Source organism: Marmota monax, unplaced genomic scaffold, assembly GCF_021218885.2.
Source record: "Marmota monax isolate L192 unplaced genomic scaffold, Marmota_monax_Labrador192_F-V1.1 WCK01_AAM20220418_F8-fsc00013, whole genome shotgun sequence".
Lineage (NCBI taxonomy): Eukaryota > Metazoa > Chordata > Mammalia > Rodentia > Sciuridae > Marmota > Marmota monax.
This window is the reverse complement of record NW_026692202.1, coordinates 3,538,369-3,564,625: the sequence shown is the minus strand read 5'-3', so window position 1 is coordinate 3,564,625 and position 26,257 is coordinate 3,538,369. Positions and strand designations below refer to the sequence as shown.

General features: G+C 40.0%; 1 protein-coding gene across 3 annotated transcripts in view; it reads left to right on the top strand.

Annotated features, from left to right (window-relative positions):
* Nucleotides 1-26,257, top strand: part of Crybg1 (crystallin beta-gamma domain containing 1) — a 196,893-nt gene that overhangs the window by 134,270 nt on the left and 36,366 nt on the right. For all 3 annotated transcript variants that reach the window (XM_046430597.2, XM_058575313.1, XM_058575314.1), the window contains 5 exons: nucleotides 12,153-13,723; nucleotides 17,985-20,289; nucleotides 23,533-23,580; nucleotides 23,662-23,780; nucleotides 25,654-25,819. In XM_046430597.2, the coding sequence (XP_046286553.1) occupies nucleotides 12,153-13,723; nucleotides 17,985-20,289; nucleotides 23,533-23,580; nucleotides 23,662-23,780; nucleotides 25,654-25,819 (4,209 nt within the window). The remainder of the gene's footprint in view (nucleotides 1-12,152; nucleotides 13,724-17,984; nucleotides 20,290-23,532; nucleotides 23,581-23,661; nucleotides 23,781-25,653; nucleotides 25,820-26,257) is intronic.

Below are 26,257 nucleotides of genomic sequence, written 5' to 3'. Positions count from 1 at the left end.
AAGTATCCATTATCTTAACTGCTGTGATAACCACATGTCTGCTTTTCCTTGTGGTCATACCACCTATGACTATATCCCAGGACAATACAATTTAGTTTTTCTGCTCTTGAATTTGATATAAGTGAAATTAAATATTAGAACTGATCCTGCTGCTCAAGGGGATATAGTGAGGGGTGGGATTTCCTGCTCATGAGATAAATGCATGTTTTCATTCCTGGTAGATAATGCTAAACTTTTTCCCAAAACATGGACGCCAAATTTCATTCTGATCACCAGTGACAGAGAGTTTCTACTTCTCCACAGCCTCTCTAATGTTTGGAATTATTATTCTGTTAAAATTTCCCAATCTAGTCATATAACTGTATTTTATTGTGGTTTTCCTTTTTCATTCCCTTGATTACTAAGCAGGAATGTATCCTATGGAAATAATGAAAGCTATATGTAGATACTATCTACAAATATGTTTTCTGCGACCTGCAATATATCAAAAGTAACAAATGAACAACTGCAGGAATTGTGGTACAGTGACAGGATGGAATTCAATGCAACCATTAAAAATATTAATATAGACATGTATTAATGACATGAATTCAGTGAAAGAAGAATATACCAATTAGTATGTATAAAATGATGTTGTATAATGCCCTAGAAAAGAAAGGGAGAAAAAATTGCAATAGTGGTGTATTGGGGTAGAAACTTTAAGTATAATTTATATTTTTTTTCATTGCACTTATTTGTCATTCTGACTTTCGAATAAGAATATATATTTCTTTTATGCTTTCTGTGTTAGTCAGCTTTCTGTTACTATTAAAAATATGTGAGACAGTCAGAAAAGGAAAGGTTTATATGGCTCACCATCTTGGAGACTCCGGCCCATGGTCAGTTGGACCTGTTTTTAGGCCAGTGTTGAGGCAGTACATCAGGGTAGGGTGCGTATGGCCGAATGAAGCTAGTCAGTCACTTTGTGGCAGAATTTGAGGGATAGAAGAAAACACCTGAGTCTCACAATTCCCTTTGAAGTTATGCCCTCAATGTCCCATAGACTTCTCACTAGGCCCCACCTATTCTAGTCCTAGTCCCCACCAAGCTGGGGACTGTGCCATTAACATGTGGGTCTTAGGGACATTCCAGATCCATACTACAGCAATTTCTTTCTCTACTTCCTATCTCTTCCCCTAGAGAATGTGTTGGGTGTTTTACAAACAACTTATTAGATCCTTAAGACAATTGAGAGGACAAGTATTTCAGAAATTGGTTTGGGGAAATCAGTTGAGAAGAAGGCTAGAGATGGGTCTTTGTCCCTGTCAGAAAATTGCCCTTAGGGTTTGTCACAAACGATTGCCCCCAACTACTAGGTGTTCCACTATATACTTTTGTCTGGCTCTTGCTTATTGATAGATGGGAGAGTGAAATATTTCTGGAAAATATCATTGACCTTGTATTCATTTGGTAAATAAATATTTTTTGAGGGCTTATTTGCACCAATCACTGATGGAGGGTTGGGGATACAGAGGTGAACAGGACTACGTTGTTGTCTATAAGGGAAGAGAGACAAAAATAATAATAAAGAAATACTGTATACAAATAAGCATGCAGTACATTTTGGGTAATGATAAGTGAAATAAAGAAAAAATAAAGGAAGATAAGGTTATAGAAAGTGAGGTTCCTATTTTACATAGGGTGAATAGGGTGAGCTCAAGGAGTTTACTCAACCTAACCTCATATCTGCTAACATTATGGTCTATTGAAAAGAAAAGAAAAAAATTTAAAGTTAGCAAAAGAGTAGACTTGTTTGTTTTCTTTTTTCCAGCCATGACACATTAAAGGTGAGTGTTCATGAACAACAGTACACCTCATTCTGCAGACACATTAACTCTTATAGAAACGGTACTAGATGCAGCTGCTATTTTTATCTCCATCTCATCTAGTGATCAGATCTTATTAGTTATTTACTTAGTGTCTGTAACTTTAACTTGGGCTATAAAACATCCACAAAATCCCAGACTCTTAATAATCACTGTCACAGGACATTGTGTACTTTGCAAAGTATGTTCACATGTATCATTTTGTGTGAATTTCTCAATACCCTGTATGACAGGTGTGTAATTTTTGAGAGAATGAATGATTTGATCCATATTGAGTAGTATTCCTGAGTTATCTTCATGAAAGCATGTGTTCGCTTCTTCATTTGAAAAGCATTGCTAGGAAGTCAATAATTCTTACTAAAAAATTACAGGAAACAGGGACATTTCTAGGCAGTGTATATTAATTCAAAAGACAAAAGTTACTCCATCTTCTAGAAATAAATCCACTGTTTTCTGCTGTACTTTGAAATGTGGTTAAACTGACTTTAAATTAGGAGGTCTTGAGATCACCAACTGTTACAGAGGCAGCCTGGAGTCAGTAGTGCTATGTTGGAGGGGCTTGCCCATTCTGCTCCCTCCTCATACATTCTCTTTTTCTGGTCTCAGTCAGTCCCCAGAGCTACCAATTTGGCCAATATCCATGCCCGATGGGAAAGCAGGCAGCCTGTTTTAGTCCTCTCCCTGGCCACTCCTTCTTTTTCTCCCCAATATTCCTGGTTTTCCTTACCATGTCATTTATACATGCATCACTTAATTGAAGATAAGTCCTGAGTCCTTTAGTATTCAGATTCTGAGATGCACTCATGGCTTATAGTACATAAAAGTAATTATTCTTGATCCTTAATCTGAGTTATTGTGCAAAAATCATTATTTTAAAATTGCATAAATAACATGCTTTTTAGGTTCTGAGTCAATACAAAGAAACTAATTTAACTACTTCCCAATGAGTACATTTTCCTTTTCTAGTTTGTATAAACTTTAATTAGAAACTTGGTAGTCATTTGATTATGTTAATCAGGATATACACACATCAGAGGTAGAATAAGAAAAATGTTTGCTCTAAATTTCAAATTCCTCTATTTCCTTATAGTTACACATTACACATAAGGAAAAAAAAAGAATCACCAGATAAGAATTACACACCTTAATTATAAAGCAAATTAATTCAGCCTGACAGTTATCTTTGTGAGAAAAAGGAAGTGTTAGGGAAATTGTTCAGTTTATGTGTGGAGAAACATTCTGGGTCATTTGTTTCTCATAATTAGGCACACAGTTAGTGTTGGTTGGGGTCCCAGCCCAGGAGGCAGATTGCACAGTAATTTGGGAAATTGAGGAAAGTAATGAGGAGCTATGGGCAAGGTTTTAAAGAAACCAAGAGTGGTTAATCACACTTAAGCTCAACAGTTTTTCACTCATACGACATCTTCTGAGGCTCTGTGCCTACATCTGTATTCCAGGGTTTTAGGTGCTTTTTAAAAAACAAACAAACAAACAAAAACCCTCTCAGTTATATAAGCTTCAGCCCTAAGAAATCTGGTTGTATGGCAGACAAAGACCAGTGAAGCACCCCCTAGCAGGTGTCTTCAGACTCTCATCCTAGGCCTGAAGGGCCAAGAGGGAAGTCATTACTGGAAGTCAGAAAGAGACCCTAGCTGCAGTCCAGGGCTGCCTGGTAGAAGCCTGCCACACTCAGAGCCTAACTAGGAGAGGGGACACTGGGGAAATACCTTGATTTCATTCCAGTCTCCCTCTCTGATCTCCTGTCAGCGCACTGCCTGGCTGAACCTTACAAAAACCAAAGGGCAAGGGGTCAGTTTCTACATTCCATCCTGGTTGGGGGCCTGACACACAGGTAAGGGCAAAGAGGGGTGAGCCAGCAGAATACCCAGAACACACTGTTTACACAGTTAACTGAATTCTAAAGCAGAGATCCAACACAGGACAGGCTCGCTGCTGTTTACCCTGTCCCATCCACTGTACTGCCCGATCTCCATCAACAGGCCACAGAGGTGTGATGCTCTCCGTGCAATCGGTGCAGCTATAGAGTGATACAGATATCATCTCATATTAGTAAAGTCTTATTTTTCTAATGATATAATTTCAAATGGGAAAAATTACTGAGCTAACATTTAGAAAGCATGACTTTATCATGGGAAAATTATTTAGATTCCTTGGTCCATGATTTATCCCCTTAAGATAAGGTAAGGAGAAACTACTGGCACCTTACCTTAGATGCTCAATTAATAGTGGAATGAATGAGTAAATGATCCCACAATTAAAATATTTGTGTGTGTGTGTATGTGTGTGTATATGGTACTGGGGATTGAACCCTTAGGCCTTGAACATGCTAGGCAAGTGCTATATCACTGAGCTACATTCCCAGCCCTTTTATCTTCCTTTCTGATTGATCAAGTGTTAGTGACCTTAAACAATTAGGTTTCACACTGTTAAAAAATCTGAAACCAGGAGTTTGCTTTTTAAAATAAACTCTTTGGAATAATAAAAATTGAACTCTTTCACAAATGATGGCTTTCATATTCAATAATGTTTATTTTTTTGTAGGATGCCATTAAACCTGGAGGTTAGAAAAAAAAGGTCTGCCACCATTCTTTCACTTGATGGCATGCCTTTGACTTTACATAGTGGGATGTCATTGTTGTTCAGGCTGAAGTGGTAGCATTGGGGAAAAAACCAAACATACTGAGGTGTGAGTAAAAAACAAACATACTGAGGTATAAGTAGAGAAGTATGTGTCATACAACAAAAAACACAGAGAAGAGATTTCTTTTTTAATGCAAAAATAGTAGCAGAGATGTTGTGGACACTGGCAAGAGGTGACAAATGTTAGGAGTGATAATGGAGTTCCAGAGAGGCCTAAATGTGTTACTTGTTGCACCATATGGAATTGGGCCATCAAAAATGGTCAATGTAGCAAGTTCATGTGCTTTTCAAAAAAGTCCTGTTTGTTACTGTTTATTAGTGTTACAGACTGTGGTCATTGAGTACAAGCCTTAGTTTTCACTCATAGTAATAACTTTGGAAGAAAGTACTATTATAGCACAAATGTAACAACAGAGGTTCTTAGTTCTGTCTCCAGAATCATGAAGAAGTGGCTAAGTGTAGTCCCAGGTACTCCCAGGCTGAGGCATGAGGATCACTTGAGCTCAGGTGTTCAAGACCAGCCTGGGCAAATAGTAAGATGAGAGAGAGAGAGAGAGAGAGAGAGAGAGAGAGAGAGAGAGAGAGAGAGAGAGAGAGAGAGAGAGAGAGAGAGAGAGAGAAAGAGAAGAGAAGAGAAGAGAAGAGAAAGGAAGGAATACAGTTAGCTAAACTTTATCTAGTATATTCTGAGAGAGGGAACTGAATTACATATAATAGAGAATATTTATTTTAAAATTAAAATGACAAGCTCCAATGCTTAATTGATCAAGGCTTATGTGAATATTTAATTTGTCCTTTGCATTGTGTGTGTGAATTGAGAGTGAGCCATTTATATTAGCACAAGTACAGAGATAAGGATAAGACAAAACAGAGAGGTGGGAGGGTAGTTGATTTTAGATGCCTATTCTGAATCTAGGTCTGTGGGATCAGAGATCCATATCTAGATACTCCCTTAAATTTAACTTTATCTATCTGTTGCTCCTGATACTGAGATTATATTCAGCTATATGCTTGCTCTGGGAAAATGTAATTTTGAATTTAATTCTAAACATTTTCAGAATGAGTATTTGGACGTATAATAAGAGCCACGTTATTATGTTTCCCCATTATTATGTTTCTCTTTCTCCAACATAACTCTGCATCAGGTTTTCTACCCCAACTTTGAACTTTCTCCCCCCACCCCCCTCTCTCCATCTTTGTTATTTTGTTAGCTGTCACATGGCTCTAAATTTTCTAATCCCTGTTTTTATTTTTATTTATTTATTTATTCATTCATTCATTTAGTAGTGCTAAAGATTGAACCCAGGGCCTCTTACATGTTAGGCAAGCGCTCTACAGCTGAGCTTCATCCCCAAACCCTGTTCTTTTAAAAGGTAAAGAGTGAAGCAGTTTAAATCCCTCTGTTTTGAGAGCTGGGTTTGTAACTCAGTGGCATTGGCATGAAAAAGGCCCTGGATTCAGTCCCCAGAATTAAAAAATAAATAAAATAAAAATCTTATATTTTTGAAGCCACACAACTAAAACTATTTTTTAAAATCTATTCAGAAAAAAAAAGTCCCTTGCTAAAGGGGGGGGGGAGTCAACATTCAAATATGTTGTAAACCTAATGTCTTAAAGCAAAATGGTCAATCAGATCATTCAAAACAATATCCATTTGACACATTCCTTGTCATGGCTAAACTGAAGTTAAGAACTAAGGTATCTTTCAGAAATCAACAAGTGAACTCTTGATATTTTAAAAAGAGTTCCTTTTGTACATGGATGACCACATTCTAGAAGGATGCACAGGTGAGGACATGTATACAGATCTGAATCTGTTCTCTCAAGTCAGAGTTGGGCTGGGAGCCAGAAGTGAACCCGAAGAAGTCAAAGTTTGTGTGCCAGCAGCCACATCAATGTGCAGAATCTTCCCATGGGCAGATTCTAATTTGCAGAAACTGCAAATTCTTGACCACACTAACTTGTGCAGAAAAGATTTTCATTCTATTTCGCATAGGCCTGTGTTTGTAGTTATCTCCATGAATGTTGTTAACTCCTTGGAAGAAAAGAGGGATGCTCCTAATTCTTTATTAGAAGCAAACCCTCGATGTTCACTTCCAGCTGGAAATCTCTATGGCTTGCTATTGAGAAGGCACACGACAGTTTTCCTGTTGTTACTGGACCTACATTCTACTAGGGAATGGAAAGAGGGGAACACATAAAAAAACTCCTTTTAAACAGTTAAGTTTTCAAATAATGTGCTCAACATATTTTTTCTTCAGCCTTCAAACATGACTTCTGATGCTCCTAAATTTGAAGCAATGACTCCAATTTGTAATCTAAAAGGACAAAACAACAAAACCCCAAAGTACAATAAATATGATTTGCCTGTGTTTCTAGACATTGGGGATATACTGCAGTATATTGACAATTTACCCTGGTGTGTTATGTCCCAACATTTAGTTTTTCACAAATTGGAGAGGTAACACAAATTTCTGAAACTATATTCAACAGTATAAGGTAATGTTCGATAAGTGGCATCTGCAGATAGCAGGTGCTGTGATACCAAAAAGGTTGCTGCCTGGGCCTCTACACACTGCTGGAGTTTCATCTTAGGTGAATGCTTATGATGTCCCTTAATGAGCCCATTTAATATTAGCCAACTAGAACACTCTAGAACAGGTCTGGCACACAACTCCTGGGCCATCTCTTAAACAGTTCTGTGTTAGATTGCTTCCATCCTGTAGGGCATGGGTGATGGATTCGAGGGTGCCAAGTACAGATTATGCATAGTGTGCCTTAAGTAAGGTGAGCAAAAGGCACATAGAGAAAAGATAACTACAGAGGAAGTCCCAGCATGGCATAGGCTCTGAAAGCTTTTAGTCTGAGAACAGTCAGGGTCCTGCCCAGGTCCAGTGGAGACTGGAGTGCTGGGAGGGGATCTGGGGAGCATTAAGCAGTCTGACGGACCCTGATGGTCTCTTTGCAAAACACTCCCCTTTCTAATAGAGTGTCATCAAGGTTGAGGGAGACAGTACTGAGTCTGTGGCTTCCTATTCTAGGTTTAATACTCCAAATCCAAAAGCTCATACTTTCTAGCACTTTTTGACAACCATGAGGCCATCTAATTCATTCTTCAACTGCCACACTTCCTCTATGAACAGTGGAAACAAACAATCCCTGTTTGAAAAGAAAGGTATATCCTGTTCAGGAAGGGGTTGTGCCAGAGGATGTGACTAAGGAGAAATGGGGCACTGTGAGCCCTGCTCAGATGATCCTGTTCAGAGATACCATGCTACTGGAGATCCACAGGGACTAAGTCCCTTGGGAGAAGACTGAATTCCCTGTAAATGGGTTCATCCTTTGAAATGACTTGAGGGCCACTTCCCTACGTTAAGAACCATGAAATGTGTATCCAAGCCAGACAGACTGTGCCACACACTATGTTTCTGCTATTTCTCAGTGAAAGCTTTATTTTTCAAAGTTTATGGATATAATTTTTATATGACAAATTATAGTGTGTATGTGTGTAGCATTGGGGATTGAACCCAGGGCTTTGCACTTTGCTATACAAGTACTCTACCACCCAGCTTCATCCCCATCACTGATCCCCACCCCACCCCTGCCACCCCTGACTTTTTTGGTAGTACTGGCGATTGAACCTAGGGATGCTCTACCACAGAGCTACATCTCCAACCTTTTAAATTGTATTTTGAGACAGAGGCTGCCCTCAAACTTAAAATCCTCCTGCCTCAGCTCCCAAATAGCTGGAATTACAGGCATATGCCACCATTTCCAACTACTTTTTTTTTTTCCAGTGAAAGGTTTTTATCTGGGCCAATGACCAAAGATTACAGTCATAAAAGGCACAGTGATATCCACTGGCCTCAGAATTATAGGGCACTGTTGATATCCAATATAAGGTGTTCTTAATCTGCAGCTTAGAAAACTTTAGTGACTCTCTGCTATTATCAGATTATTTACAAATTGTTATTCAGTTATTTAAGGTTGCCTATTATATGATCTTTGTTTTTCCAACCAGTTTTCTTTGTTCCTTTTTAAATAAAGAGATGGGGTTTCACTCTGTTACACAGGCGGGCTTTTAATCCTCCTGTCTCAACCTCCCAAGTATTTGGGACTATAGGCATGTGCCACAACACCTGGCCAGTAAACCTATTATAAGTGTACAGTTGGTGAATTTTGAAACATATGCACTCATGTGCTATCATCACTACAATCAAGATATGGAACATTTCCACTACCCCACATTTCCTTTCTATCTCTTCCCAGTCACAATCCACCTACTACCCCTGATCCCAGGCAGCCACCGATCTACTTTCTATAATTTTATATTAGATTTGAATTGTCACAGATGTACAAATGGAACCATATACTATGCAGCCATTTAGATCTGGCTTCTTTCACCTAGTGTAGTAATGCTTTTGAGATTCATCCATGTTGTCATGTCACCAGACAGGTATTTTAGAGGAGAGGGCAAAGGGACCTCAACTCAGCCTCTGTGGATCTTGATTTATATTGCTGAAAAGAATTCCAGGATGTGTCAAAAGCAAGGCACAAGCAATGATTTACTGAGGACCTCAAGGGTATACATACCCCAAAGCCAGGGTGTGGGTGCCCCCTTGTCTCCCAGAGAAGACAAGTGACACACTCAGGGTTGAGCTCTATGACTGTGTGTATGATTTTCCTAGGAAGAAATGTTCAAGTTCTCAAGCAATCTACTGTGAAAAACCCCATGTCAGTCAGCTAATATTTGGAGTTCAGAATGTTTCTTTTCAGTTAACCTATAAATCTGTGGTAGGCATATTGTGTTAAGTCTTTGAATCTGGTGCATTTAAATGATGTTTTTGTTTTAGTTGACCTGGTACAGGCATATGCTGAAGGTTTTGTTCATCTAACTAAAGAGACAAGAATGACTGGTCATGCTTGAAAACAAAAATAAACAGGAACAGACCAGTGATGTATTATTAAGCACTGGAGGGGCACATTTTCAGGAGGAAAATGGCAACTGGGTACAAGAGGGGCCTGAGTTTTATAGGGTTCATTTAGACTTGAATCATAGCAGAATATGTCAGTTGGACAGTCTGAGGGAACAGTTGTGAAAGTTCAAAGCCCATTGTTGCTGGGAAATGGTAGAAGTCCAGAGCCAATGGTTTTCCTTCTCTCCCTGGGACCCATTGTCCTCCTTTTTCTCCCTGGGGGTTAGTGCTCCCCTTCTTCTTCTGGGGGTTGTTGTTTTCCTTATCCTTCAAAGCTCATGGATCCAGGTCTCCTTCTACCAAGGGTCTTTTTTTTTTCTCTTTTCCACGAGAGTGAACCTATCTCAGTAACATGTTTCAAAAGTTTGTTTCTTTTTATTGCCCAGTAGTTGTCTTGGTGTATGGATGTACCACAATTTGTGTATCCATTCATCAGTTGATGGGCATTTGAGTTGTTTCTAGTTTGGGGCCATTATGAATGAAGTTGCTTTGAAGATGGGTGTATAAACAAACTTCTAAAAACCTAGAAAATTTAACTGAACAATCTGGCAAGTTTTGATAAACAGGCTGCCCCTGGGGTGGCCAAGGGTTAGTCCAATAGTTATAGATGAGTTGAAGAGTAAGCAACTAGTTTTGTGAAGGAACAACAGCCAAAAATGGGAGGAAATGCCAATTCTAATGCTGATCAGGCATCTTCACAGCATGGGAAAAATGAATTTCGACATCATTGGCAGGATGGAGTAACACACTTAGCTGTTTTATTTTGACAGGGACTGGAATTCAACCAATAGACTCAAAACTATTTTCTCCAGCTACTTCTTCGGGATGTTTGATGGTCAGTCCAGCAGTAAAACAAAGAACTCTATATTCAGAGTCAGAAAGACTTTACTGGCCATGGCGCCTTGGACAGGGATAAGTAACCTTGGCAGATGGGCATAAAAAAGACTCCCTACCTTAAGGGCTGATGGGAGGATAAAATAAAAATCTATGGGACTTAGGTTTTGAATCCCAACTTTATTGCTCCTACAAACACACTGTATTACAGTCTCTTAGTCTTCCTAGTTTCCTTCCCTCGTTCCACTGTGAGGTAACAGCATTACCTCACTAGGCTGTAGGCAGCACAACTACACGATGTTACACTGCCAGGATTGTCTTAGAAGATGCTTGTTGACCCTGTTCATTGCATGCTCAGTTTTTTTTTTTTTTTTTAATTTCCCTCCATATTCAAACTCCACTGGCTGCTTGTAACTCAAATGAAATGGAATTGCTTTAGGGTGATTTAGAAATCTCCCTGTAGTCAATGTTGTTCACCTTCCTGAAAAGGTGGAGATCTTTTCCGTCTCACCAGCTATCATCTGGGTTTTGAGTGTATGAGTTAATTCTGAAGTGATTGTGACCACACCTGAGAGCTCGGTGTCACTAGGGGCGTTTATCCGGCACAGGTTGCCCTCCTATGGAGCCAAGGTCGGGCTCGTCAGTCCCTTTCCCAGCCGGCCTCCTCCTCTCCTTGGCAGCCCTTTGGCTCCACCATCCTCCGCCTTTCCAGCGCCGGCAAATCCAGGCGAGCGCCTCGCCCACTGGCGAATTTGTTTATTTGTTCTGAGGTTTCTCCAGGCTTCCGGCAGTGGCGCTTGGTACCGGCCGTTTTGCTCCAGGAAATGTTAGAAGCGCAGATTTTTCTGTTTCTTGGGACCCAGGCGCACAGTTAGGCGGTTCGGACCTCTCCCTTGGCGGGCGGGTCCCAGGGACTCAGCCAGTGCGCACCTGGGGCATCGCAGGGTGTGAGAGGCGGGTCCCAGCGCCCCGGCTGAGTGGGCAGAGCCCCGCGCGCGCAGCTCTGTGCCCTTGGCAAGGGGACAGGTGTATGGAGGAGGTTTCGCGCCCTTTTGGTACAAAGTCCCTCCTATTTACTATCCGCGGTGGAAAGGGGGAGGGAGAAACCTTCCACTGAGCCCGGAAGAGGCGGGACCGGCGGTGGGGTAAACGCTGCGGGAGTTTGAATGCTCGCGCGCATCTCCCATTGGAGGGTAGCGCCCGCCTCTCCCCGCCGCTGATTTGCTAAGGGCGGGGCCAGGTGCTTGATTTCAAGTTTGCTTAATGTTTTCATTTTGCAAGTCTGTGGAACCCAGTTTTTTTTTTTTAAACCTTCTGGAGAAGGGCTATGAATTTTTTTTTTAACCCTTCCTCCCTCCAATAAAAAAAGAACGGTGTTCTGGAAAAACGTCCTAAGATACTTTAGTGTGTACTGCTGCTGCATACACTAAACAGTATGGCTGTTTTGAAAATGCATCTTTATTGAGGAAGGAGGTAAAAAAAACAAGCTAGCGAAAACTGGGAGTTGTTTCATTTGCCTATATGATTATTTGGACCTTTCGAATTTCCTTTTTTTTTTTTTTTTTTTTTAAAAAAGCATGAATATAAAAAAAAGGAAGTGCTAAGTAATGTAGTGCCGAAAAACTTATGGTGTTTTAAGAAAAATTCAAAAAGTAAAATGAGAATTTTGTTGGAAAAAAAAGTAACAAAGACACAACTTTCGCATTTTCAATTAGAAACTCTACTTCCATTTAGCTTGTAGTAGTTCTGTAATATGCTACTAAAGGGGAAAAAACAGATTCTTATATTTTCTCTTCCCTTCCATTTTATTTTCCAGTCCAGAGCACAACCACCAGAAGACAACAGAAAGAAGCCTGTTTTGGGGAAACTTGGCACCCTATTCACGTCAGGAAGGAAAAGGAGCACCAGAAATGGGTTAGAGAGCCCCACCAGCCCAAGTGTCAAATCAGTCTCTCCCAAAGATATAACTTCTAAACTCCCTGAAAGCGAGAGCGACAAGAGTAAGTCTCAGAGCAGCCAACCAAAGCAGACAGACAGGAGCGAGGAGGGATCCATTCAGGAGGCAGACAGCGAGAAATCCGAGAGTTGTGTCCAGGCAGTCCCCTCTGATGCCGAACCGTCACCTTGCTCAAACAGCAGTGCAGCGGGTGTGCAGCAGTGCCATGAAAGTGATTCACCCCAATTAGAACCTCTGCAGGTCGAGGGAGAGACTTTCCCAGATGCCACCACCGCTGCCAAGCAGTCGCATTCCACACCAGGGAATTCCTCTAGGCAAGAGCACGCAGAGACGCTCTCCCGCAGTCTGGGGGCGGACCCTTTGCCTGGCACTGGAGGTGAACGGGAGACAGCCTCAGGTGCGAGGGGTGTGCCCGAGTCGCCCACCCGGGAGCAATCCGCCGGAGGACTTGAGGAAGCCCCTAGCGTGGGTACGCAAGAAAGTTCCCTGCTGCGCCTAGACACGCGCATCCCGCCAGGTGAAGGCGCATCTGCTCCGCCAGGTGACTGTCCTGACGAGTGCACAGAAAATAGGAGTAGCTCCGGGCAGGCCAGCGGCACAGCCGCGCGTGGCGATCGCGCCCACCCCGCCAAAGTGTTGACTTTGGATATCTATTTGAGTAAGACTGAGGTGTCGGAGGTGGAAGAACCTGTGGTGATTACTCCCGGGGCCGAAGATTGCGGCGATTCTGACGACATGGAGAGGAGATCGAGCGGTCGCAGATCGGGCAGGCGGAGGAAATCTCAGAAATCCACCGACTCTCCTGGCGCAGACGCCACTCTGCCCGAGAGCGCGGCGAGAGACGACGCGGTGTTCGACGACGAGGTGGCGCTACATGCGGCCACCGAGAATGTCTTTGCGGAAAAGAAAGTGAAATCTCCGCGGGCGGCCCTCGACGGGGGCGTTGCCTCCGCTGCCGGCCCCGAGTCCAAGCCCAGCCCTGGCCCCAAAGGGCAGCTTCGAGGGGAGTCCGACCGGAGCAAACAACCACTCCCGGCTTCGTCCCCCACCAAGAGGAAGGGCAGGAGCCGCGTTCCTGAGGCTGTGCCCAGCCAGCCTGCCAGCGGCCCGCGGTCTCCTGCCAAGGAGTCCCCACCCAAGAGGGCGCCGGCGTCCGACCCCAGCTCGGTAGCCAAGAGCACCGCGGCCGACTGCGGGGAGGAGGCGGCCCGGGTCATTCCTCGTGAGCTCACGGTCAAGAGCAGCTCCCTGCTGCCAGAGATCAAGCCCGAGCACAAGAGGGGTCCGTTCCCCAACCACTTCGATGGCCGGGCAGAGGGAGGCCGAAGCAAAGACCTGGGCAGATCGTCCGGAGCTTCGGATGCCGACGGCTTAAAGCCCAGGAACCATTTCGGTGTGGGCAGGTCAACGGTGACCACTAAAGTGACCCTGTAAGTAGCGGCGGAATTGGTCCTGAGTTGTGTGTCTGCAGACGTGCTGGGGGTGGGGCGCTCTGAGAAGTTCAGGGTCTTTGCATTTGTGGAAGAATTGTCTGTGTGCTGAATTTTCTCCTCTGTGTTGAACTTTTGAGAGTAAAGTACCCAGTCCTTAATGAATAACGTGAGTTAAGATTTAAGAAGATGGGGGAGAGATCTTAATAATTCTTATTAATATAAGTTCTAAGTTAAATTAATATAAAAATTAGGATATCCCTTGAGGCTCACTGTTTATGTGAATAATGCAGATAAGACTTAATGATGTGACACGAGCTAATTATAGCCTTAATTCAAGATGTTCACCGGCATACCTGTAAGACATTCTTGAAATATATATGGAGCAAACACTAATATATTCAGTAACTCTGACTTGAGTCGTATCACTGCGGAACTTAGTGCATTGCCCCAAAGCTCTTAAAAACAACAACAAAACAATTTCCTATTACAAGGATCTTGTTTGCCTCTTTCTCTGATGTTAGAGAGCCTGCGATTTTCGCTCCCAGGTTGAAAAATCAGTTTTCAGTTACTGAAGCAAAGAAAAAAGTGTTCTTACTGGAAAATAATTTACTAAGTGAGAAGGCACCAAACAACAGACTGTAACTATGTTAGTTAATTGATTTAACAAATATTTATTGAGTACCTTCTGTGCGGAGTATTGTTCTAGGTACTATGGGAGGAAAATAGTATAAATATGATTCAGCATGCCACCCTTGAAATGTTTATGGCCCCCTCTGGCACAAAAGAAGCACACAAATCAAACAACGTGAGGTGGTATCTGATAAAACTGCCAAGTGGATGTTGTTGCTGTGAAGGCTGGGGGAGTGCAAGGGAGGACAAAACCACTGAGGGATTTTTGGAGGAACTGAGGCTGGTGCCTTGAGGGTAAATGTGATTTGTATAGATGGGCAGGATCAGGATATGATGTAAAACTTCCCCCATTCCCATCCGGCACTCCAGTTAGCACAGGTGAAAAATGATTACGGTGCTCTAGTTTTTCCTACATTCACACATTTGTTAAGTGAGCGGGTATTTTCACATTAGCATTCTTGAATGGTTTCATTCTGTTTGATTTCTTGGAGAAGTAAGCTTTGGAGTAGAAAGTCTGGTAAACACTTGAGGAAGATTTGCTTAGTGAATAACATGAGCTACCTTACCAGCTGCCAACTTAGAGACCTTTGATATAGTCAGCTATTTATTCTGTAACAGTAGCGTTGGAGACATAAGCTGTGAATGATGCTCATTATTTGCAGAAGACCAGTGTGACCCAACACTGAAACCTCCTAAGTGTGAGTTTAGAGAAGTTGTTGTATACTAGATTAAGGAAGCTTCACTTGTCTTCCAATCAGGAGAGAGCTGTGAAAAAACCAGAAAAGTTATACTGTTTAGGAATAGGGTGAACAAACAGCAGGAAGTGGATCTTACAATGGAACTCTTCTTCCTTTGTTGCTTTCTATTGAACTAAACCAACTGTCTTTTTCTCGGAATTGATTAGCTTCTACCTAAAACTTCTCTTTGCCACTCGGTTTATTTAATTTTGTTCTGCACAGTGCCTCGCACTTGGTGAATTGATAAACTATTGAGATGGAAAATTAATAATTCTTTCTAGTCCTTTGACCCATTTCTGTTTGAGGGTCAAATTAAAGCGGTTCTCAGACCCTTTTAATTCTTCCTGTGGCTATACTGCAAGTAACGATGTTAATCAGGTTATATTTAAAAAACAATTTGAGACTGAAGAGTTAGAAAAACCATTGTATATTCCCTGAAAAATAATGACAGTATAAAGAAGCTGAATGCTTCTTTATACTGTTAGAAAAATTACTTCTTCCAAGTTCTGTACCAAATACTGAATGTTGAAATTCTTAAAATGATAAGTTTAAAAGAAGGGAGAATTTTCCTCTTAGAATAACTTTGACTTTTTAGACTCCAGATTCTTTTCCCCTCTCACATTTTAATGAAGGCATTACAACATGAATTATGGGAGCCTTCCTTTTAATCAGTCTGAACTAGGTTAATTGCAGTGACTCTTGGTAGCAGAATTTAATAGCACAGAAAGTCTGGTTGTAAAAGGTATTTTGATCTGGTGAAAATCTTTAATGTGCAGATGTTTCCTATCCTTAGCTGTTGGCTAACCTGTGGGGTTTTCCATTTATATGCAAAGGTACACTTTGATGTTTGACTTGAGGACTGTTCCTTGAGCTGATTGGTGGGAATTTTAAAAATGTATATTCCCTGTTATGTGGCTCTCCCTCATTGATTGAGATAGCATTTGTAAACTTTTTGTAATCATCTCACTGGTTTTATAATTTAATCTTTAAAGAGATGCTTATATAAGTAAATTTTGCTTTCTAATTTAAGACCTGGGCCTAAAATAAGAGAGCCGCAGTATTTTATGAAGTCAATGGGGAAAGCAATGCCTGGAAGAAAGTTATGAGTATATATAAAATTTAGTATTTAAATAAAAGTTTAAAAATCAAAATCCAAATTCTCTTTTGGGGAGGACTTGTTGGCAAATAGCCCAGACTTCTCATTTTATCCAGAAGGATAAGGTGTCTCCCCCAGAGTTATTCTGCCTGTTCCTTCTAGAAGCTCCACCTGCAAGGAATTTCTGTGCTTTTCCACTTTTGTGTTCTATGAGAATACACTATCTGATCAACTTATCTGATAGATCTCCTGATAACTCTTTGACTCCTTAAGTGATAAAGATGGAAAGAGGAGCAGTCATTCAGGCCAGTCTAGTCTGACCCTGAAAAGGAAGCAGCATGTATAGTGGATGGGAGTATGGTTTCCGAGAGCAGAAGACCTGCTTCCTGGCTCTGCCAATTACTAGCTGTGCAGCCTCAGGCAAGTTACTTACCTTCGATAAGCCTCTACTTCCTCACCTTAAAACAGAATATACAAAGCTGTACATTAAGTAAACCAAGCATTTCTCAAGTGCTTGGCAATCAGTGACTGTTAGTGGTTATTATTTCTCTCTCCCACTTTATAAACCACTATAGCAATTCAAAAAAAATCTTTGGAACCCTTTCTTCTAGAAAAGCCATATAGAAGCAATATATCAAACAGGTAAGCAGGAAGTGATTGGTTGAAAGGAGGTGGGCATCCCTGTTCTGCAGTCTCTACTGACCTCAGTCAAGGATTTAAAGAGGACTTAAGAATTCTTTCAACTGTATGTAAGGGAAAATAAAAACAAGTCTGTTTAAACCATCTAGGTGTTATTATTTTTTTCTTTAAAGATAGAGAAGGTAGAGTCCAGAGAGGTAAAGTAACTTGACCAAGTTCATACAGATAATTAGTGTGAGAGCCAGAACTAGAGCCAGCACATGCCCAACAGAGCACATTTTGTTTTTATGAAAGAAGGCACTGTGTACATCCAAAGCCATTATTTCCATTAGGGAGTAGTCATATCCAAGAAATGTGACAGAGAGGGAGCCCTTTTGCCTGGTAAGTGGTAACAAAACCAACAATTGAATAAATAACAACTAAATTATGGTTAAGGTATAATGGACTTTAATGCAGAAAGGTGAAGTTTCCTTTCTTTTTTTTTAAAAAAAAAAGACAAGATAGCAAACTCTATGAACAGAATTACTTCAGCTCTATTAAAAAATACTTAACTATGTATATAAAAAGATGGGAAATGAACTAAAATATTAACAGGGGTATCTTCTGAGTGGTAAGATTATGAATGATTATAAAAGTCTTTTTCAAATTTCCTATAGTGAACACAATGTAATCAAAATTTTTATTAAAGAAGGATGGGAACAAAATACTATTGAACAACATTCAATAATGGATGAACTTTTTAATAATCTAATCTTTTGAGTTTTTTTGAGAATTAAGATAAAAGCCATTGATGTTTGGGGAAATAATTTATGTATTTTAAGTACAGGAATGCATTAAGCACTTGAATTTGTTCTACTATTCTTCAGATCCTGTAATATCTTCTGACTCTAGTGCCAAGCATTAATATATGTCGGCATTTAGTAAACTTGTTAGCCCCTCACCCTTAGGATTTCTTAACTATGTTATCTTCTCATTCTTAATATGCAAGCAAAACATCCATTAGAAATAAATGATGGCATATTTAGCATTGCTTAAAATTTTTCATTAAAAATGTTATCAGAAAGATATTGGCTTTTCATACTTTTCTAATAAAATGGCTTGTGTGTTTGCTTTTTAAAACTGAGCCAGTAACTACCCTACTTCTTTTTTCTCACAGCCCTGCCAAACCCAAACACGTGGAACTAAACCTGAAAACCCCTAAGAACCCTGACAGTTTAGCAAATGAACATAACTCATTTAGCCAGCCAGTTCATAAGGGAAACACTGCTACCAAAATCTCCTTATTTGAAAACAAACGAGTGAACAGTAGTCCAAGACACACTGACATTCGAGGCACAAGGAACATTCCCTCTAATAAGACATTTGTTGGGAGAGCAAAGCTGAATTTAGCCAAAAAAGCCAAGGAAATGGAGCAACCAGAAAAGAGAATAATGCCAAATAGTCACCATAATGGTGTGGTGGTGAAGGAACCCTCTACAGAAACCAAAGTCACTCTCCCTAAAGAAGAGATTCTCTCAGCAGCCAGAGAAATGGGAGGGGAGCCCACCGAAGGTCAAGCTCTTGGTCCCCAGCCTAACCAAGATGACAAAGCAGACGTGCAAACAGATGCTGGCTGTTCTTCAGAACCAGTGGTTGCTGCTGTGATTCCTGTCAAGGACCGTAAGCTCTTAGGAGAGGACAACTCTGAGGCTGCTGAAAGCAAAAGACCTGGACTTGAAAATATGATTGATACAGCAAAAGACACCCCCACCATTCTTGATGCCAAAGATTCACTTCCAAAGCCCCAGGGTACATTGCCTGACTCACAGCCCCAGGATGAGTCATTCAAGAAGCCTTCTCTTCCTCTGCCTGTGGATGTTCCCAAAGACGAATGTGCTCAAGCTCCCATAAGCAATTTTGCCTGCACTGATCTAAAAGTGTCAGAAAACCATAATGGGTGTATTTTGCCTGTGTCTCACAGTGAGAAAATTCCCCTGTCCAAACTTGGAGGAGGAGAAGGAAACCCTCCTTCTTCCCCAGAGCCCAGCCCAGAAGCTGTGGTAAATGAATGTCCATCCAAGGTCCTTGTCCAGGTCAGGTCCTTCGTTCTTCCTGTGGAGAGCCCTCAGGATGTGAGCTCCCAGATCATTTCAGAAAACTCTGAAGTTAAAGAAGTGCAGTTGCCAAGTTGTCACAATAATGAACTTGAAGTGGTTTCCGTTGCAAGTTGTGCTCCCCAGCAAGAGGAAGTCCTGGGCACATCACCCAAACGCACTCATGGCAAAGAGGAACATGTGGCAAAATCTGTCCCACACGTCACACCACCGGAGTGCGAGAAAGCTCTGCCCATCCAGGCTGAAAGTCAGGGCAGCCAAAAACACCCGGTGGCTGAGTGTAGCCCCGTCAACTCTCCCACCAGCAGAAATCATTCAGAAACTCCTCAGAGGCCAGATCTAAACATGGTGAATGGCAAGGACACCCCTACCAGTCTTTTGAATGTTTCTGCTGGTAGTGATGATAGTGTATTTGATTCTTCCTCTGATATGGAAAAATTCACAGAAATTATAAAAAATATGGACAGCACAATTTGTGTGCCCCAGAAGAAAAAGAAGACCAGGATGCCAAACTCCCCTGCCCCTCACTTCGCTATGCCTCCTATTCATGAGGACAATTTAGAAAAGGTGTTTGACCCTAACGTGTTCACCTTCGGTTTGGGGAAAAAGAAGGAAAGCCAGACAGAAATGTCACCTGCTTTACATTTGATGCAGAACCTCGACCCCAAATCCAAACTGAGGCCCAAACGTGCATCCACCGAGCAGAGTGTCCTCTTCAAGTCCTTGCACACTAACACTACTAATGGAAAAAGTGAACCTCAGCCCACTTTAGAAAAATATGACAAAGAGAACAGGGACATTACCAATGGTGGAGTTAAGAGATCAAGGTTAGAAAAGAGTGCGCTTTTCTCAAGCATGTTATCTTCTTTGCCACAAGACAAAGTCTTCTCTCCCTCTGTGACATCAGTCAACAGTATGACCACTTCTTTCAGCACTTCTCAGAACAGTTCTCTGTCTCGGTCTTCAGTGGTACAGCCCCTGAAGGAGGGTGCCCCGCCCTGTGGCTTAGACAAAGAACAGCCAAGTCTTCCACCTCACCACTCCTTAAAGGTCTTCAATTTCAACTCGGCAAATGCATCTCATTCAGATCTGAAAAGTCCAAGCCACATGGAAAAACACCTGCAAAAAGAGGAAAACAAAGAAGACCTGAATTCACGAAGCAATCTACACTTGCCAGAATCGAAATTTTCAGAATTTTCCAAACTGAAAAACAATGATGGTATGGAAAAGGCTAATCATACTGAAAGTGTTCTTAAATCCAACTTGCCAAACCATGGAAACAGTGATACCGACTTCATGGGTCTTTTCAAATCAAGCCGGTACGACCCAGGCATTTCTTTTTCTGGAATGCCATTGTCAGATACCACGGTAAGTACCAACATGGTGTCATTTATTTGGAGTATTGATAAAGCTAGAGGAGAGAGAGATGATGAGCAGTTTATGTTGTTCTTTAGAAATGGTTGTGCTCAGGTGCAGTAGTTTTGATTCATCCTTTGTTCGAAATCCTTGTATGTAGAAGGAATTTGTAAGGGCCCAAGAAAAAAAGGTACTAAGACTCTTTTCTCAAGACATTGCGTGATCTAGGCGGGCAAGTGAACTACATATTTTATGGCACGTATGAATTTGCAACTTGTATTATGACAAGTATACAAAAAAAGCTTTGAGAATTCAGAGGCAGATAAAACATTTTTTCTTACCTCTTCGGTGTAAAAACACTCCATACTATTCTTAGAATTCTGAAGATTTGTGAAGCAGCTTCCTCTATTGGGAAAGCCCTACCCAGCCAACAAAAGCTTTTCTTTCTTCCTTCTTTTACATTGTGAAATTTTACTTTTATTCTTCCTATTAAGTATTTATCCCCTATAGTTGAGAAAGCATTTTTTGTTTACTAGGAATAAGTTTTCATCAAGGAAAAAAAAAATGTTTTCCTGCAAAGTTTTAGGGCAGAAAATTTTTGGTTTACGTTAGATCTTTCCTTAAATATTATAGAGAGGACAGCAACATATGATTTTGAGGGACAATTATGATTTCTCCATCTTCTTCACCTGACTGTATGAAGTTTTTTTTTTCCTTTTGCCTGTGTGTGTGCATGTGATTAAACCCAAGACCTGTGCATGCTAAACATATATTCTGAGCAATATCCCAGCCAGAAGTTATTTTATTTTTTTATTTATTTTTTAGTTGTTGATACATGTTTATTTCATTTATTTATATGTGGTGCTGAGAATCAAACCCAGTGCCTCATACATGCCAGGCAAGAGCGCTACTACTGAGCCCTAGCCCCATCCCCAGAAGTTGTTTTCTTTCCTCGGTTTTTTCAGGTGAATTTGTGCCGTTTTGCCACCAAGCTTGATACTCAAGTTGAGGGAGGACAATGAAAGAGGAAGGCAGAATATCAGGTTTAGAGCTCAGCTTTCTTCACCTAGAAACCAGAGTGGAACTGAATAAACAGGAATGGAACTGAATCTCTGTGGCCCACCTGTGAGCCAGCTACCTGGCAAGCGTGGACCATGATCCACCACAGACTGCCCAGGCAGAAGACACCTCGCTCTCTCCTCATCTGGCCAAGGCACTGCAGTATGATTCAGTGTGTTGTGTTGGCTTTCGCAACAATCCCATCAGAGATTGTGATTTGGAAGTGCTTGTGAAATGTAGAGATGGGTTTCCAGAGGTGGTACAGATCCCCTCTTTCATGTGATTTTGTAAACCTGTGGGTTTCAGACTTTTTGGTCTTAAGATGCATTTACATTTTAAAATTATATAAAATATGGTTTCTGCCTATCAGAATTTAGTATATTAGAAATTAACATTGAGAGAAAAATTGAAACACCAGAAAACACAAGTGCACGTTCCCTTAACCTTCAAAGCAATCTGTTGTCACATGTCACAGAACCTTGTACTCTTCTGCACACTTCTGAGAAAAGAGAGATGGAAAGGGGTAATTGCCTCATGTTATTTTGAAAATAGCTTTGACTTCATGGACAGCCTGAAAGGATCTTGGGAACCTACTAGGGACATCTGGATCATACTTTGAAAACTGAATTTGCCTATAACAGTCAGAAATCATAAGATTCCTAGCCAGGCATTCCTAGCGCATTCCTGTGTCTAAATAAAATTAAAAAAAAAAAATAAGGCTGGGGATGTGACTCAGTGGCCAAGTTTCCCTGAGTTCAATACCTGGTACAAAAAACAAAACAAAACAAAACAAAAAACTGGAGAAATCATAAGATTCTTCACTATTTCTCTCAAGAACAAAATTTCTGCTAGTTCACTTCCCATTCATTATGACTTTGTTCTTTTACAATTATTCTTAGATCACTTCTGTTGTTTGACAATCTGACATGTCTGACAACACAATATATAAAATTTCCCTATGAAAATCTAATCAGATGGAGTAAAAAGGAAAAACTAAATGCTCTGGGTTTTTTTCATAGGACTTTTTATAATTTTTGTAAAAAAAAAGTGTTTTTTTGTAGGTCCTATCCTTTATTGACTATAGAATTATTTTGCTTTAAATTGTAGGTATTTCCTTTAGTTTGTCCACTTCTAATGTATGCATGTAAAAACATAAGTATATGCTATTTTGATTTGTAATAATGCTCCAGTGGGGTTTTCTGTGATCTTGTGGATAGATCCCACTTTGGTATGATGTAAGAGCAGTCAGATCAAAGGTTAGTCTAGAAGAGGCATTCTGGTCAGCATTGAAAGTAGTTCATGTTTTGTAATATTTTTACATGTATAATTACTATTTTTATTATCTTTTGTGTTTCTGGTTTTACTTGTCTTGTCAGATGGTCTTGAAAATAATTAGTTTCAAAGTCATATAAAAGGTATTCTGTTCATCAGAAAGGGGGGATTAATATACCATGTGCAGTGTACGCTATGAAATACACCATACTCATTTTTATTTAAACTAGTAGATGTTACTATGAAAACACAATATTTACAGATTCTGGTAGAAAGTGTCTGAACACATAAAACTGACTCAACTCTTTCTAGATAAGTGATTAGTACATTCCAATCTCTTTTTATATATCTGAGATTACACGGAGATGATCTGAATCTCAGTTGATTCTTATTCTGTGAATTGACATAAAACATAGGTGTGACTTTTGGGCCCTGAGTTTCTAGCATTGGTGGAAATATTCTAGACATTTAAATGAAGAAAACCTGAAATGGCAAAAACAGTTGGGGCTGGGGGAAGCTCTTTTTTTGTTTGTTTGTTTTTGTATTAGTGATTGAATCCAGGGGCGTTTAACCACTGAGCCACATCCCCAACCCTATTTTATGTTTCATTTAGAGAGGAGGTCTCACTGAGTTGCTTAGGACCTCACTCAGTTGCTGAGGCTGGCTTTGAACTTGTGATCCTCCTGCCTCAGCCTCCTGAGTTGCTGGAATTACAGGCATGTGCCACCAAGCTGGCTAGGGGAAGCTCTTAATAATATAAACTCAAAAGAGTTTTAATACAAGTTTGGCATAAAGATGAACATGTTTCAAAACTGTTAAACTATGAGGTAAATTTGATCGTACTTAAAGAATTATAGGTGGGAAAAAGAGGACTGCTATGCAAAGTTGTAATTATTTGTTGTGTTTTTATTCATCTCATTACAGACACTGAGAGGAAGTAGTCAAAACAAACTCAATCCCCGACCTGGAAAGGTAAGATTATTTTCTATTTCTAGTCTAGATTTTTTATCTTGATCTGATAGGCAAAGTGCTACCACTTCCACTTTCTTGTAGGTGGTGATATTCAGTGAGCCCTATGTCTCGGAGAAGTGCATTGAAGTTTTCAGGGATATTCAGGATTGCAGTTCTTGGAGCCTCTCTCCAGTAGTACTCGTGAAAGTCGTTAGAGGATGGTAAGAGTGGCCCTTGGGCTTCCTGATGTACAGCTTGTGTGTTTTACCTTCTTAAGCACCTTTTTGGTTTTTAGTAGTTATTTATCATTATGTCTTTATCAACGTACAATGCAGAAAATAGTATGTATAGTAAGATAAAGAATTTGTATTTAAGAAATATGGTTAAACATGTTTCTGATTATAAGAGTGATTCATGTTTATTAAAGAAAATTTAGAAAAGTGCAGTAGAACACATATCCCACACAACATTGCTTTGGGTTAATTGTACATCAGAGCCCATAATATACTTCTAGCTGATGAGTTTTAAATGAGGTTGTGAGGAATTGCAAGATCAGTTGGCTGTGGTGGTACACATCTGTAATCTCAGGAAACTTGGAGGCTGAGACAAGAGGTTCACAAGTTTGAGACCAGTCTGGGCAACTTATCCAAACCCTATCTCAAAATCAAATAAAAAGGTCTGGGAGCATGGCTCAGTGGCAGAGTGTCCCTGAATTCAATCTCCAGGCCCTCCCTCCAACCCAAAATGTACACACTAGTCATATTGTTGGGCCACATGTGTCTTTTAAGAAATACATGACAGTTCAGTACATTTAACTAAAGTTTAATTTATAATTTTTGACAAAAATAATTTTTGATTAAATAAAGAGACTGGTGAGAATATAAACATTTTGACAGTTTCTAAAATTGTTTTACCATTTTAATTGCCTCTTGCAAATGCACAGGAAGTTGAATAGAAAGCAACTGAAAAAAAATCACTGATCTGGCATACTTATCTCTGGTACCTATTTATAAACTTGTTTGAAATAAAGAGGGTAGAGCTCTAATTTATGGTTTAAAAATTAGTAAGCTTTTCTTTTGGCCTCTGTTTGATTAAATGTATAACACCTTTCCTGTTAGGATTTTAGATACTTTAACATGTTTCTCTATGTATTTAACAAATACATTAGAATGAAATAAATTTTCTTTCATTCTTAAATTTGAAGACTGAAAATTGTAGTAAAACAAATTTTGCATAAGTTTTGTTTTTAATCAAACAGTGCTTTTTTTCTTTCTTTTGCAGATTTCGTTGGCCTCTTTCTTTTTTGGGGGGGTGTGGGTGTTACAGGGACACTCAACCACTGAGCCACATCCCCAGCCCGATTTTGTGTTTTATTTAGAGACAGGGTCTCACTGAGTTGCTTAGTGCCTTGCTTTGCTGAGGCTGGCTTTGAACTCCCAATCTTCCTGCCTTAGCCTTCCAAACTGCTGGGATTATAGGCGTGTGCCGCTGTGCCCAGCTTGCTGGCTCATTTCTTTTCTTGAAAGTATAAACACTTAAGAGCAGCAGTGTCATATATCCACATGTAGTTTTTCGTAGCATTTAACTGTTATTGGGAAGAATAGTTATAAGATGCTTTTCCCATTAGTATGCATGTGCATGTATTAATATTCATTGATTTGACCCCAATATATGTTAAAATTCCTTTAAGAGACATGATTTTTACACATCTAAGGAAAAAACCCAACCACAGTTAACATCCACTTGTCTGACATATCATTTGCAAATTTCCACTAACTGGTGATTCCATAGAATATTGATAGTTCTGTAATGTTTATAGTGATAACCCACAATTTCTCTAAGATCCTGATACTGTTCTTGAATCATCAAAGGCTTCATTATACCAAGTAAAGTTTGTTTTAGGGAAAGTATGTGCCATTATAGTTGCTAGAGAATTGATCACTGATATAATAATAATAATTATTATAATGATAATAACAATGATTATATATATATATATATATATATATATATATATATATATACCAGAATAGTTTAGATTTAAAGCCTCTCTCACCAAGACTAGCTAATGGTTTTGCTGTGTTTTATTCTTAGTTGGATTTTGTATGAGAAACCAAATTTTGAAGGACATTCCATCCCCTTAGAAGAAGGTGAACTGGAACTTTCTGGTCTCTGGGGTATAGAAGATATTTTGGAAAGAAATGAGGAGGCAGAGTCTGATAAACCTGTAGTGATTGGTTCAATCCGACATGTGGTCCAGGTAGGTTATGGTAAATCTGAATTTCATTCATTCAGCAAATATTTATTGAATAAATGTTTCTTGATTCTTACTTTGAGGAAGTATTCATTTTATTAAATAAGTGATTGGGGAAAATTTGGTACTTTATAAATGTTCTATAATTTAAGTATTATACATTTCAAATGAGTTAGAAAGACTTTTCAGTTGGTTATATTTTTTTTTCATAATAAACAAAGACAAATTTGTCTTAAGACTAATCTTCCACCCCTGAACCCTAGTTCCAATCTCCCAAATGGACTTTTTGTAGTAACCTAGTTGTAATAAGTTCTATGTGAACATATTTTTTTCTCTTTACTTAGTCTTTTTGGCTACTGCATGATTTCTGATTACCTTGAGTAGTTTACAGATACTGTATTTTGGAAACATAATCTAAACATAATTCAGTTGATAGTTCAACTC